General features: G+C 36.3%; 1 protein-coding gene across 1 annotated transcript; it reads left to right on the top strand.

The window, feature by feature from the left end:
• The first annotated feature begins 7,666 nt into the window (after window positions 1–7,666).
• LOC110466905 (sialidase-like) lies at window positions 7,667–8,179 on the top strand. The gene has a single exon (XM_021523697.1). It carries the CDS (start codon window positions 7,667–7,669, stop codon window positions 8,177–8,179), a length of 513 nt encoding a protein of 170 aa, XP_021379372.1.
• The last annotated feature ends 6,923 nt before the right edge of the window (window positions 8,180–15,102 follow it).

Raw genomic sequence — 15,102 nt, 5'->3', positions numbered from 1 at the left:
GTACCAATAGCTTCAGGTGGCTGTATACATAATTGCCCTGCATGTGTAATTACGCAGAAAAGTCACAAAAACATATTGAACGAAGTTACTCTACTTGAACCATTCCTTATATATACATTTAAAACGTCAGCGAAATTTTGGCATTAATGTACCAATTTCACAATACAATAATACACAGATATTAAATTACTCGAAAATTTGTCTTGTATTCATTCCCCCCGCTCAACACAAATATTTATACACATATTTACAACAGTTCAAATGGGAATCACGAAACACAACCCAACTGCCATAGATTTATAAGAATCAAGAATACATAACTTTCATGTCATAGGTTTATAAGAATCAGGAAACACAACTTTCATGTCATAGGTTTATAAGAATAAAAAACACAACTCTCGTGTGAAAGGTAAGAATATTTCCAATGATATATCCATAGAAATGTGAAATAGCAAACAGTAGGGTAACATATGGTCACCATTTTGTCTGACTGAAGACCAAATGATAAAGAAATTTCAAACATCTTAGTTGGAGAAAAAACTATTATAATAAGAAAACTATTAAACATTAATATTGTCCGATTGAATTTAAGTTAATCCCTAAGTTACCTTCCAGCAGATGTAAAATAATCAATCTATAAATAATCAATTTACTGAAACAGTTATATACACATAGTCATATAAATCTACATGACATAATTAACTGCAAGAGAGAGAGAGAGAGAGAGAGAGAGAGAGAGAGAGAGAGAGAGAGAGAGAGAGAGAGAGAGAGAGAGAGAGAGAGAGAGAGAGAGAGAGAGAGAGAGAGAGAGAGAGAGAGAGAGAGAGAGAGAGAGAGAGAGAGAGAGAGAGAGAGAGAGAGAGAGAGAGAGAGAGAGAGAGAGAGAGAGAGAGAGAGAGAGAGAGAGAGAGAGAGAGAGAGAGAGAGAGCATTTCTGACAGACTATCATCCGTTTCGACAACGGCAAAACAACTTTCTGAATTGATCCCTGAAGACTTTCCCCGACAGACCATACAGAAAGAAGTTAGCAACATTTTGATTAAGCATAGCAAGTGTGTTGATCACACCGAAAAAAATCGGTTGTGTCCGCACAAAATCTCCTCCAACCACTATAACATAGACTTGTAAACATATTAGAGGTAGCGAAAGTACGATAAAGGTCAACACAACTGCCATCAGCAATATTATTGTTTTTCTAGTGGCTGCCTTTATATTCATGACGCCTGATACCTTACTGTTTGACAGGCTGCGTCTGCGCTTAGCAGCGACAGAGATACTTCGTACAATCAACAGGCTAAATATAGTTATAAGGATAATCGGCACCATCGTGTAAGTTGGCAGATCAGTGTGGATAAGATAATTCAAACAAAAGTCAATCGATTTCGGAGGAAAAGTGCAAGAGGTGTAATCAGCATTCCATTCAAAACAAAGCATAGGAAAATCAAGAGCCACAAGTGCTCCTAATATACATGTCAGAGTGATGATGGCCCTTTTCCTGGTGCAGTATGAAGCTACTTTAAACGGATGACAGACAGCAATGTAGCGATCAACACACACAGCTACTGTGATCCAGGAGGAAAATTGAGATAATATGAGGTTGCATGTAAAGACAGTAGAGCACCAAGACTGTTCAGTGCTCCCGAAAAGATGCAACAGGCCGATCGTGTCCAACCAAACTAGGAAACCACCGAATATTGACACTCCGCAGTCCGCCAGGGCCAGCACAGCTAGATAGAGATAGAATGACGATTCCTGCGAGAGCTGTATCATCACAATGAATGACAAACTGTTCCCTATCATGCCTAATGACGAAAAGATCGGAGTAATGTAGAGGTCGACCAAGGATGATTCGTAAACATCAGGTATTTCAGACTGGTTAGCTGCCGTCGTAGAGTTCAACAGGGAAGCACTGCGTACGGCCACTGTAAGGTTATCAAGTTGTATTGTAAGATTCTCCATGACTGAGGTTGATTCTGAAATAAAAGGAATCTTTTAAAACACTGATGCGACATTTTCGTCTCGTTTGGTAGTATTAGAGCATGTTTATTTAAGCGTTTTGAACTGCTTTCAGTTGGCATTTAAAGCCAATATAGTGCACTTCATGTTGGATTTGCCTTTGTCCAGTCGTCATTCAAATTTCCTATGAATGCCAAGTGAACGCAGTTCAATTATTATATTTCCCGTTTTCGGAATCTGTTCATCTCATAGAAAATTTAATTACACTAATTAGTATTCAGTTTTTAGTTCAAAAAGTGTAGGCATCGTGTATGCTTGGTCAATTTTAGAACAGCCATTGCCCAGGGAAGGTCAGTAGTATCCAACTTAATAATTACAGCGTCATTATAATGACGACGTCAACAATCGGTACATGGCATTCATAGACTACATGAATGCCAACTGAATTTGGTAGGATCATATAGTGGCAATACCATACAATAGTTGATATACTGAACAGCAGAATTAAGAATAAGGATGCTACATCAACACGTCATGTAGCACGTGCAAGAATTGGACAAGATTTACAATTGAGTGCCTTTTAGAGTGTTATCGACGACATGTCAGCTAACCCCGAGCGGGACGTCGACGTGAAACGGCGCCACGTTAGGATCCTTAATCGATGAATAACGTAGAATCAAAACGATGTTTAGTGTGTCCATGAGAAAACGCTGTTCGGCAGAGGCGGACACTCAAATATTGAGGTCACAAGTGTATTCTAACTGAGTACTATTGTGACGTCGAATCACGTGAAAAATTGAAACGACCCCTACGCCGTTCTTTGAGACCGTATGCCTTTTTGGAAGTTGACGGCGTTCCTGATTCTGTGTAAAATCTATCTCCAAAAATTATTTTTTACGTTTACGATTTTAAATTGACTTAATCAAAAGAAATAAAATTATTTGATGCCTTCTATAAAATGTATGCTTAATTTTGCCGGTCGGTTTATATGTATATAAGCTAGAACCCAGTGTAACAACACGATCTATACCGTTTCTTTATTGTGATGTGACAAGTAACCATGCAATGGCGGCATTTGACATTTTGAAATATTTATATGTGTCAATCATTTAGTAACGCTCACTTTCATTTGTATGCAAATTGTTTCAGCATATCTAATAAAGCATATTCAATAAATATCTAAGGATGTAGTGTTTATTTCATTGTTTGTACTGTAGCTTACCTTCTATGTTTTTATATGTAAAAAACGCATTATAAAGCAACATTTTTCTGTGATAAGATAGCGACTTATCTTTCAAAATATATTAGTAAAATGAAAATATCGCCCTTTCTTAACTGACTAGCCCGATATTGTCGCATTACAGACAAATCAGCCCCGGGCGATGCACATTCGACAGTCGGCCAATATAAGAAAAGGTTGGCAAAAACAGAAAAGCACGGTCAATTCAAAATTTGGCACGAAACAAACGCATCCCGACATTCAGAAATTATCTACGTCATCCTCAAGAAGCGTTTAAAAAAACCTAGTCTAACGTACGGGTACCGAAGACAAAAATGGGCATCAAACGGGAGGCAGACGAACACATGACAGAAAAATGAACACGAAAGATGAGGAATTGTCTCAACAACAATGACTGGAATGAAATTGGAGTCAATGGTTTATATTTCTTTCCGGAGAGAGAAGAATCAGTGGACTGTTATAGATTCTATTTCATATTGGACACGACTTTTGCAGTTGGACAGTCAGTGAGTGTGCCAGGTTGATAGGCAATAAGTTTTATTGAAGTGATCAGCGTTGCTTGTTTATCCTCAGTATACTTACACGTAATGATTCAATAAGCTAATCATTCTACGGCCACTATTTTATTTTCTGAGAGTGACATTCCAGTTATCGATACGAACGTCACAGAGCGACAGCCTGACGAGGTCTATTTTGTTTACATGACTGATGCTTAAAAATAAACAAATTGTTTTCTTTGTTAATTCTGCGTGAGTCATGTCTTTCTGCTTAATTGCCACAAGGTTAATTAATAAAGACATTATTGATTGGTTATTTCTGTATTGGCCAAGTTATTGGTCCTCGCCCTGCTACATTGGCCTTCGGCTTCGCCTCGTACCAATAACTGGGTCAATAAAGAAATAACCAATCAAAAATACTATAATATAGAGAGAGAAGATTATCTCTGTTTTTTTGTAATAATAATTTGGTAAAACGATTACAAAAAATGAAAATACAGAATACAGAAAAAGCATAAGATAAACATATTGATCACATAATGTACTGTGTTACCCAGTGATTATTCCCATGTCATATTTTTTGCGTATTAATCCATGTAATATGACATATCAGCACTGTGATTGGCTGTAAGCTTCAATTGTTTCAATTATGACGTCACGCCTAAGACCATAACATGACGTCACATACTTACGCACTGGAGTCAAAATCGCGTCTTTTTATATTTCAAGTTTGCATGAAAATTGCCGTTTTACACGAACAAATGCCACAAATCTTTATTATGTAATAAAAGGATATTTCACCCGTTTTTATTTCATATGAAATTTATGAAACTCGTCACAAATTTTTCATTTTTGCTCGCCGAAAATTTTTTAGACTCGTTTCATAAATCTCATATGAAATGGAAACTCATGTACGATCCTATATATAAGACAGACATAATGAGGGAGGAGCTAAACCGACGTAAGATTAAGCGTTCCTGACGACAATGGCGCCAAGCATTACTGGCGAAAATAAAAAGATATTTAAACGAAGATTCTACATTCATTGACAAAGCATTTCTGTAATAAGATGATAACAGATATTAACAAAATAACATTATCACCGACTATAGTAAGAGCAGATTATCTCTGTTTGTTGTAGTGTTTACAACGTTCTAGTTTGGTAAAACGATTACAAAACGGTACCAAAAATACCGCTAAAATAGAAAACAAGTACACATACTACATGATGGGGAGGGAGCTAAGTCGACGTAAGGTTTAGATTTTCTGGAGACGGCGGCGTCAAATATTAACTTAACATTTAAGCCAAACATAGTTTCCTGCAAAACGGACAGAATGAGACAGATCACTCGCCGGAGTTCTTGCTTGATTGAAACTAATTCATAGTTAGTGCTTGTTCAATAAATATATAAACACTTTTAAAATAACCAAAAAACCCCTCAACTTTGTTCTCCGTCGGATTGTTTTGGTAAAGAAATTAACAAGATGCACACATAGAAGTGACCTATATGTGACAATATAATTGAAATCTTACCGTAAATTTACAAAATATAAAACAACTTACCTTTTCGAATGTTAATGATATGAAAATCACTTGAGATGTTAGCGTTGCTGCTGATATACTACGAATCTACAAGTCGGTACGCTGATCAATGTCCGCCTGAATGGCTCGCTTGTGTTTATACAGTCTTACTTGACAACTGACGTCATTATATCATTGTCACGTGATTTATTCAATGGATGTCATTGAACAGTCTCTCCCATAAACAGAATACCGATGGAATCGAAAACAAAACTGTACAAAGAATTTCTTTTAAATTATTATCGACACCATATACCGTCTTCAAACTTCTGTAATCATGTTTATAGAAACAGTGGCACTTGATCTAAGATTCTTTCAGATTTCTGTCTGTTCTTTATGTTCCAATCAATAGTTATAACCATGAATGGGACACTATGATAAAAGTCTTTAGATATAACACGGAATTAAATCTTTCTAGGTTAACATCATCTCTTTGTTAATCTTGTAAATCATTTCAAGTCGATTTATGGATACTTGTTTATGTTCATTGATAAAATACTGCATGAATTTTAAAATTTGATTGCTGTCAAAAGAATTATTTAAATTAGTTACTTATTTTGGCGTCAGCTAATTTTAGAATAATATTATTATGGTCTTATTGATATATTCAATTACCGTTATTTTTATGTATCAAATGTATTTCTGTAGTAGGAGACATACTTGTATGTTTAATACACATTTTTCAGCGTTTTGTCATACAGCGTACGAATAAATCAATGGTTTACATGAAACAATGATGCGATGTTGACAGATTCTGCTCTATATTTAGAGAAGAGTGCTTAGAAATTAACTTATAACAGCCTCGAAGGCAAGAACTTTGCGATAATTTTGATCAGTAAAATTACATGCGAAAGCCAATGTCACGAGAGAATCTGAAAGAAAACAAAATTATCGCCGATCATTTGAATTTAAAACATAAAACCATTTAAGGATCTCTGAGATTGAACAATGTATGTAAACAAGATGATGTTGAAAACGTGTTTAATTTTATTAAAAGTGTCCATGTTATTCTGATGTGTGAGCAATATTAAAACATACTATGCATTTCTTAGAGTAAAATATGTTTATCATAATCTCTGTATGTGTAATAGTGTGATTTTGTGTACTGCTGGTTTGCGTGATCCACTGTAAACATTACACGTTCGTAACCTTAATTGTAACCAATGAATCAAATACATTTCTTTAATTTGTTAAATCAGATTCGTATTACTTTCGCATTCATCCATATATTCCAATAAAAGGAAATAATAACTTGACTAATTATACATTGACCGCCGTCTCACTTTTAATAGATGGTCGATAGTCAGTGTAATATTGTATATTTCGTGTCCTTTCTGTGAACTAAGCAGACACGGTAAGACAACTCTAATAGACAGCTATAACATGTATGATATGTGTTATTCATCAAAATTGGCTTTATATATATAATTATTGATAGGATGTTCAAACACACGACTAGATCATTAAGGTTATATGCCGTTGTTATACGTAATGCGGGCTATTTACGCGGGCTTAAAATATCGCGATCTTGACTCAAAATTCGAAAATTCAATTCAAATGGATTATAATTTCGTGATCTACACATTTAATTGAACCAAATCTGTCAAATATATACAACAATATAAATGTTTTTTAAAAGTGTAACGATTAATTATTTTTATTCCGTCTTTTCGTATTGTTATCTGCTCTTGTGAGCAGGTATTGATAGTTACGTCATTAGTTTGTGTGAGAAAATTACGTCGTTTTCTCAAAGAATTATGACGTTACTCTCACAAACAAATGACGTAACAATCAATACCTGCAGATAACTCTGCAATACGAAAAGAAGGAATAGTCCTTTCTCCAGCCCGATCATGGTGTTTAATATCGTTTTATTATTTGGTGTTCGGTCAGACGGAATAATGACCACATGTTACCTTTCTGATTGCCATTTGATTTTCATTGACTATAATATGGAAACATTCTTATCTTTCACAGGAGAGTTTTGTTCCCTGATATGTATTAACCTATTACATAAGATTTATGTTTCTTGATTCTTACAGGGGTCAAATGTGTTAAAATCTTCAAACGACTTCTCAATAACCAAACGGCTCCGGGTACTGATATTGGGCCTGTAGCATGCTGGGATGAAGGGCTACCAACTTTGTTCATATGAATGACCTTGACCCACTTTCAAGCTCAAAGGGGTCAAATGTCTTAAAATCTTTCAATGATATATGTTTAAATCTTTTGATAGGTTCTTATGAATCAATCATTGATATTCTGCCTGTAGCTGTATTTTAGTCCACTTTTAAGATTACAAGTTTGAGATTAATACCAGGTGAGCGACTCGGGCCCATTTGGGCCTCTTGTTCTCTTTTGGATTACTAGAAATCATGATGAAAGTAAAATATGTTAAAGGATCTCCTACTCTCCCAGTACACCTGGGGGCCACAGTGGCCGGGTGATTCCCAGTCCACCTGGGGGCACAGTGGCCGGGTGGTTCCCAGTACACCTGGGGGTCACAGTGGCCGGGTGGTTCCCAGTACACCTGGGAGCCACAGTGGCCGGGTGGTTCCCAGTACACCTGGGGCCCACAGTGGCCGGGTGATTCCCAGTACACCTGGGGGGCACAGTGGCTGGGTGATTCCCAGTACACCTGGGGGCCACAGTGTCCGGGTGATTCCCAGTACACCTGGGGGCCACAGTGGCCGGGGGGTTCCCAGTACACCTGGGGGGCACAGTGGCCGGGTGGTTCCCAGTACACCTGGGGGCCACAGTGGCCGGGTGGTTCCCAGTACACCTGGGAGCCACAGTGGCCGAGTGATTATGGCGTTTTCATTTTCTACAATCACGAGCTCTTCAACACTAGGTCCCGAGTTCGAGGCCCACATGTTGCATTATCCAAGTACTGGCTACAGATGAGTGCTTTTTCTCTGAGGACTTAGTTTTTCCTCCACCACTGTAAACCTGACTCATATATAAATAACCCTAATTTATTGCTATTAATAGGCAGAAAGTAAACCAAACCAAACGTAACCCTCCTAGCACACCTGGCTTTACCTCCATTTCTTTATTTGGGTAAATTACCCCTTTTTTGGTATCAATGTTTCTTCGGTTGTAGTTGTCATTCCATAAAGACTTAGTTGTAAATCTAGACCTGTGCTTTACACTGTATCTAAATTTAACACATTTTGACCATTTCTTTTCATGATATAACAACAATATATATTTTTCAGAATTTGTATTTGATTGTTTTTTGTTTGATTTAAATATTTTTTACTTTAAGGGAAATTTATTTTAGTTACTTTGAAGATTTATACGCATTAAGTGATTTACACTTGTTTAATAGCCGGCAAAAGTTTTGATAAAATATTGTATTCACATTTTAGTGCAGAGGGTAGGAAGGGTATACATATGATCAAGCTTTGAATTCAAAGACATTTGTATATCATCGTCTTTGACTACTTTGTAAATGTATATAAATATATATCTATACAAGAGTTTTCTAATAAACTGTTTGTAAATTTCAGCGATTGATTTGATTGTTGTGTTTTAAAAGTATACAAGTGTACAACATTTGATATAGCACCCTATCTAGCTAGAATAGGCCACTCTAAAGCGCTTTACAGTACATAAATATTAATAAAAAATATTTGAGGAACTTGCTGGAGGTGCCTTATAAGGCGCTTATTACTAGTCCTATGCCACCTGCCTAATATTGCCCTAATTGTGTATGTCTGCGTGATTGCTGGAGATGTATTTTGTTAGCTCCCCGGACCGAAGAGCAAGTTGAGCTCATGCCATACCGTGCCGTCCGTCCTCTGCCTGTCCGTCGTCCCTCCGTTGTCTGTCGTCCATCGTCTGTCGTCTGTCCGTCAACAATTTCTTCAAACAAATTCTCCTTCTTAACCACGGATTGGAATTTAACTAAATTTTACTGGAAGCATGCCTGTGGTATGCTAAGACGATTGGCTACCAAGTTTATTAAAAAGAATGACCTTGACCCACTTCCAAGGTAACAGGGGTCAAATGTCTTAAAATCTTCAAACAACTTCTTCTCAATAACCAAAAGGCACAGGGTACTGATAATAGGCCGTAGCATGCTGTGATGAAGGGCTACCAAGTTTGTTCAAATGAATGACCTTGACACACTTTCAAGGGCACAGGGGTCAAATCTGTTAAAATCTTCAAACAACTTCTTCTCAATAACCAAAAGGCACAGGGTACTGATAATAGGCCGTAGCATGCTGTGATGAAGGGCTACCATTTTTGTTCAAATGAATGACCTTGACACACTTTCAAGGGCACAGGGGTCAAATCTGTTAAAATCTTCAAACAACTTCTTCTCAATAACCAAAAGGCACAGGGTACTGATAATAGGCCGTAGCATGCTGTGATGAAGGGCTACCATTTTATTCAGTGAATGACATTGAGCCACTTTCAAGGTCACAGGGGTCAAATGTCGTAAAATCTTCAAACAACTTCTTCTGAATAACCAAAATGCATAGGATGATGATGATATTGGGCCTGTAGCATGCTGGGATGAAGGGCTACCAAGTTTGTTCAAATTAATGACTTTGATCGACTTTCAAGGTCACAGGGGTCAAATATGTAAAAAAAAAACTGTAATGCAACTTCTTCTAAATAACAAAAATGCCTATGATGATGATGACATTTGGCCAGTAGCATGCTGGAATAAAGGAGTACTGAGTTTGTCCCAATTAAAACTTCTTCTGAATAACCAAGAGGTATAAGGTGATGATATTTTGCCAGTAACAAGCTCGGATGAAAACTATCAAGTTTATTCAAATGAATGAACTTGACTTATATTCAAGGTCACAAGGATTGAATATGTTGAAAACATTTAAACAACTTCTTTTGAATAACAAAAAAAGGTCCAGGATGATGATACTTGGCTAGTTACACGCTGGGATGAAGTGTTACCAAGTTTGTTCAAATAGGTGATCTTCACCCATTTTCATGGGCACAGGGGTCAAATCTGTTGAAATCTTTTAAAAGGTTTTTTGAATCAAACACCTATATTCTAGCTGTATTGTAGTCCAGTTTTAAGATTACAAGTGTGAGATTAATACAAGGTGAGCGATTCAGGCCCATTGGGCCTCTTGTTTTAGTTTTTGTCACAGGCACAAAAAGTAAAAATGCGGATATTTTCGGAAGATCTTGGGTGAACGTGTACATTTTTTTTCATCATTTGAAATTTCATCAGCTTTTGAATTCCATTCGTTGAGAATATGTACTAAATAATTAACATTTCTGAAAGTCTGGTTATAGTCTTTACATTATTTATTTATGCATCATCATTATACGAAATCATCAATAATTTTTCAGACAACCAACCCAAGTGCAACGCCCTTTTTCATCAACGTAATATTTTTTCACAACGCGTGCCGATTTATAACTAGTTACAGATAGGAACTGATTAATTTAATCTGTCATCATTACCTGCCAAACCTCGGTGACGGTTACACAATTTGAAATTCAATCAGGTGTTTCAGGATGGAACAGTAATTGAGACTACATATCGATATAGAAACAATTTCAGTTACATCAAAGTATTACAATGTTTTCTTTTTTTAATTTTCTTTTTTAACTTACATCTCTATAAATTTACTTAGACAGATCGTCAAATATGTAAAATGCACTTTGTTTCTAAAGCAATTACCAAACAGTTTTTCTCCAGCTTATCTCAATCGTTCTTTTTGTGCCCTGACGAAAGCACGCAGATGATTTATTTTTTAGTATGGGAGGAAACGGGACTATTCGGAGAAGACCCGCGTGGTAGGGCAGGTGACCTGGATTGAATCCGGCCATCTTGGTGAAGACGAGCGCACTATCCACTGCGCCAGCCGCTCCATCATGTAAGCTATGTACAAGAACAAATATTTACTTTAGCTTTGACTGGAAGAAAATGTCGTCATTGATGCAAAAATTACATTGTAAATACATTTTTACCAAATATCAATGATACAAAAAATCTACATACGGGACACCGGGGCAAGTTCGGCCACCCCTAATATTTCAGTTATTGAGTTAATATTTACAACTTTAAATATCTTAGTAGTTTAGTTTGCTGGTCATTCAACGAAAAAATGGTGAGGAAAACTCTTTAGTAAAATTACTTAACAGGAGAAAATTACTTTTGAGAGGGTAAAATGAAAATCATGATCTCGCTTCTAGCTATGCGAACATTTTGAAACGGAATTGCTACTTCTTTTACAGTCAAACGTGTAACATACCGACAGCTTCAATTAAACTTGTTCTAGGACTCCCCTATTTATGTCGGTCTTAATCTCACAAAAGCTTGTGTTTTATTGTTATTCCTCGACTAGCCGACTTTAAATAAATATCTTCTCTCATTATGAAAGCTGTATTCTGAATCAGTAAATATCAGAGATCAACAAAAGCTACGCTCTTTTAAAGCTTTGCCTTTTCATATTTGATTTTAAGTTAAAGTTGTGGGATTTGTTTACCACTGAAACAGTCCTACTTAACATGTTGTTACTATAATTGGTGTGTTATTTGGTGTTGAAAATTAAATTTGTATTTAAAAGCATGACGCGAACGCGAAACTGTTTGGTAATAATTTGATATAGCTATGGAATTTGCATAAACTGGTGGTTTTCTAAGTTCATAACATCGCCGTTGCTATAGAAATAACCAGCCATTTTGCAGACATGGTGAACTGTTGCCGACATTATGTGAGAGGAAAGATTTAATGACGGCAAGGTAAAAATAACATTTAGATTTTATTTATCCACAGAAACAATTATTACATAAAAATGGTATGTACAAAAACCAATAATCACACTAAATTGTATTCACTTTAACAATTAATACATACAATTGTATCTACAAAACCAATATGTACACAAAATATTTCTACAGAAACTATAATTACATTAAAGTGTCTATATAAAAGCAACGATAACATTGAAGTTGTTACTATACGAAAGATATTGTTCTCCTGCCAAAAACGTCATATATGTGACATGGGTTGTTTCCGGTGTTTGTATATTGATACATGGCGGTCTACAAACAGGCGAAATGTTTCCGTTTTAATAATACGTGATGCATAATGAGATAGCTTTTGGTATTTTTTTGTTGAAACGTAAAACAAAATGTTAGCCATCGGTCTCTCTTTTTCAGATTTACTCTTCTGGACTACTACAATATAAATTATAATACTTAACATTTAATAACTACATAATGATAAAAATGCAAATTTGCGAGTAATATAAACTAAAAACCCAACACATGTAAGAGCTAATGGGCGTATACCTATTCCTATCAAGATCCAGCTAACCCGTCAACTTTACTACCATAACAAGTCCACTACCTTACTTTCTATACCAGTACCAATAGCCTCAGGTGGCTGTATACATAATTGCCCTGCATGTGTAATTACGCAGAAAAGTCACAAAAACATATTTAACGAAGTTACTCTACTTGAACCATTCCTTATATATACATTTAAAACGTCAGCGAAATTTTGGCATTAAAGTACCAATGTCACAATATAATAATTCACAGATATTAAATTACTTGAAAACTTGTCTTGTATTCATTGCCCCCTCTCAACACAAATATTTATACACATATTTACAACAGTTCAAATACATCAAATCTATAATAACGTGTGACGGGTATAAAGTCAGGTCAAAATAAATTTCTAGTTAAATATCGGGGCTTGACAAAGTCGTGATAGTGCAGCCTGAAGATCTCTCTAAACCTAGCATAGCTACCCTCTTTTCAAAATTGTTTTCTTGACGCCTTCGGCTACATTTTGATATGAAAATTGTTTTGATGTTCAGCAATAAAATATTTTTTACGGTATTAAATTTTTACACCTTTTCACGTGAACGTAATGTGCACAAATATTAACTGTAGATTAATGATGATATAAGGTTCATAAGAATTACGAAACACAACTCTGATGTCATAGGTGTACAAGAATCAAGAAACAAAACTCTCATGTCATAGTTTTATAAGAATCAAGAAACACAACCCTGATATCTTAGGTTTATAGGAATCAAGATAGGAATCAAGAAACACAATTCTCATGTCATAGATTTATGATAATAACGAAACACAACCCAAATGTCATAGGTTTATAGCAATCACGAAACACAACCCAAACGTCATAGGTTTATAGGAATCACGAAACACAATTATCATGCTATAGGTTTATAGGAATCACGAAACACAACCCAAATGTCATAGATTTATAAGAATCAAGAATACATAACTTTCATGTCATAGGTTTATAAGAATCAGGAAACACAACTTTCATGTCATAGGTTTATAAGAATAAAAAACACAACTCTCGTGTGAAAGGTAAGAATATTTCCAATGATATATCCATAGAAATGTGAAATAGCATTCAGTAGGGTCACCATTTTGTCTGACTGAAGACCAAATGAAATTTCAAACATCTTAGTTGGAGAAAGAACTATAATAATAAGAAAACTATCAAACATTAATGTTGTCCGATTGAATTTAAGTTAATCCCTAAGTTACCTTCCAGCAGATGTAAAATAATCAATCTAGATTTACTGAAACAGTTATATACACATAGTCATATAAATCTACATGACATAATTAACTGCAAGAGAGAGAGATAGAGAGAGAGAGAGAGAGCATTTCTGACAGACTATCATCCGTTTCGACAACGGCGAAACAACTTTGTGAATTGATCCCTGAATACTTTCCCCGACAGACCATACAGAAAGAAGTTAGCAACATGATTAAGCACAGCAAGTGTGTTGATCACACCGAAAAGAATCGGCTGTGTCCGCACAAAATCATCTCCAACCACTATAACATAGACTTGTAAACATATTAGAGGTAGCGAAAGTACGATAAAGGTCAACACAACTGCCATCAGCAATATTATTGTTTTTCTAGTGGCTGCCTTTATATTCATGACGCCTGATAACTTACTGTTTGACAGGCTGCGTCTGCGCTTAGCAGCAACAGAGATACTTCGTACAATCAACAGGCTAAATATAGGATAATCGGCACAATCGTGTAAGTTGGCAGATCAGTGTGGATAAGATAATTCAAACAAAAGTCAATCGATTTCGGAGGAAAAGTGCAAGAGGTGTAATCAGCATTCCATTCAAAACAAAGCATAGGAAAATCAAGAGCCACAAGTGCTCCTAATATACATGTCAGAGTGATGATGACCCTTTTCCTGGTGCAGTATGAAGCTACTTTAAACGGATGACAGACAGCAATGTAGCGATCAACACACACAGCTACTGTGATCCAGGAGGAAAATTGAGATAATATGAGGTTGCATGTAAAGACAGTAGAGCACCAAGACTGTTCAGTGCTCCCGAAAAGATGCAACAGGCCGATCGTGTCCAACCAAACTAGGAAACCACCGAATATTGACACTCCGCAGTCCGCCAGGGCCAGCACAGCTAGATAGAGATAGAATGACGATTCCTGCGAGAGCTGTATCATCACAATGAATGTCAAACTGTTCCCTATCATGCCTACTGACGAAAAGATCGGCGTAATGTAGAGGTCGACCAAGGATGATTCGTAAACATCAGGTATTTCAGACTGGTTAGCTGCCGTCGTAGAGTTCAACAGGGAAGCATTGCGTACGGCCACTGTAAGGTTATCAAGTTGTATTGTAAGATTCTCCATGACTGAGGTTGATTCTGAAATAAAAGGAATCTTTTAAAACACTGATGCGACATTTTCGTCTCGTTTGGTAGTATTAGAGCATGTTTATTTAAGCGTTTTGAACTGCTTTCAGTTGGCATTTAAAGCCAATATAGTGCACTTCATGTTGGATTTGCCTTTGTCCAGTC

Source organism: Mizuhopecten yessoensis, unplaced genomic scaffold (genome assembly GCF_002113885.1).
Source record: "Mizuhopecten yessoensis strain PY_sf001 unplaced genomic scaffold, ASM211388v2 scaffold11147, whole genome shotgun sequence".
Classification (NCBI taxonomy): Eukaryota; Metazoa; Mollusca; class Bivalvia; order Pectinida; family Pectinidae; genus Mizuhopecten; species Mizuhopecten yessoensis.
Note: the sequence above shows the minus strand (reverse complement) of the source record. Positions and strands in the feature narration are given on the sequence as shown.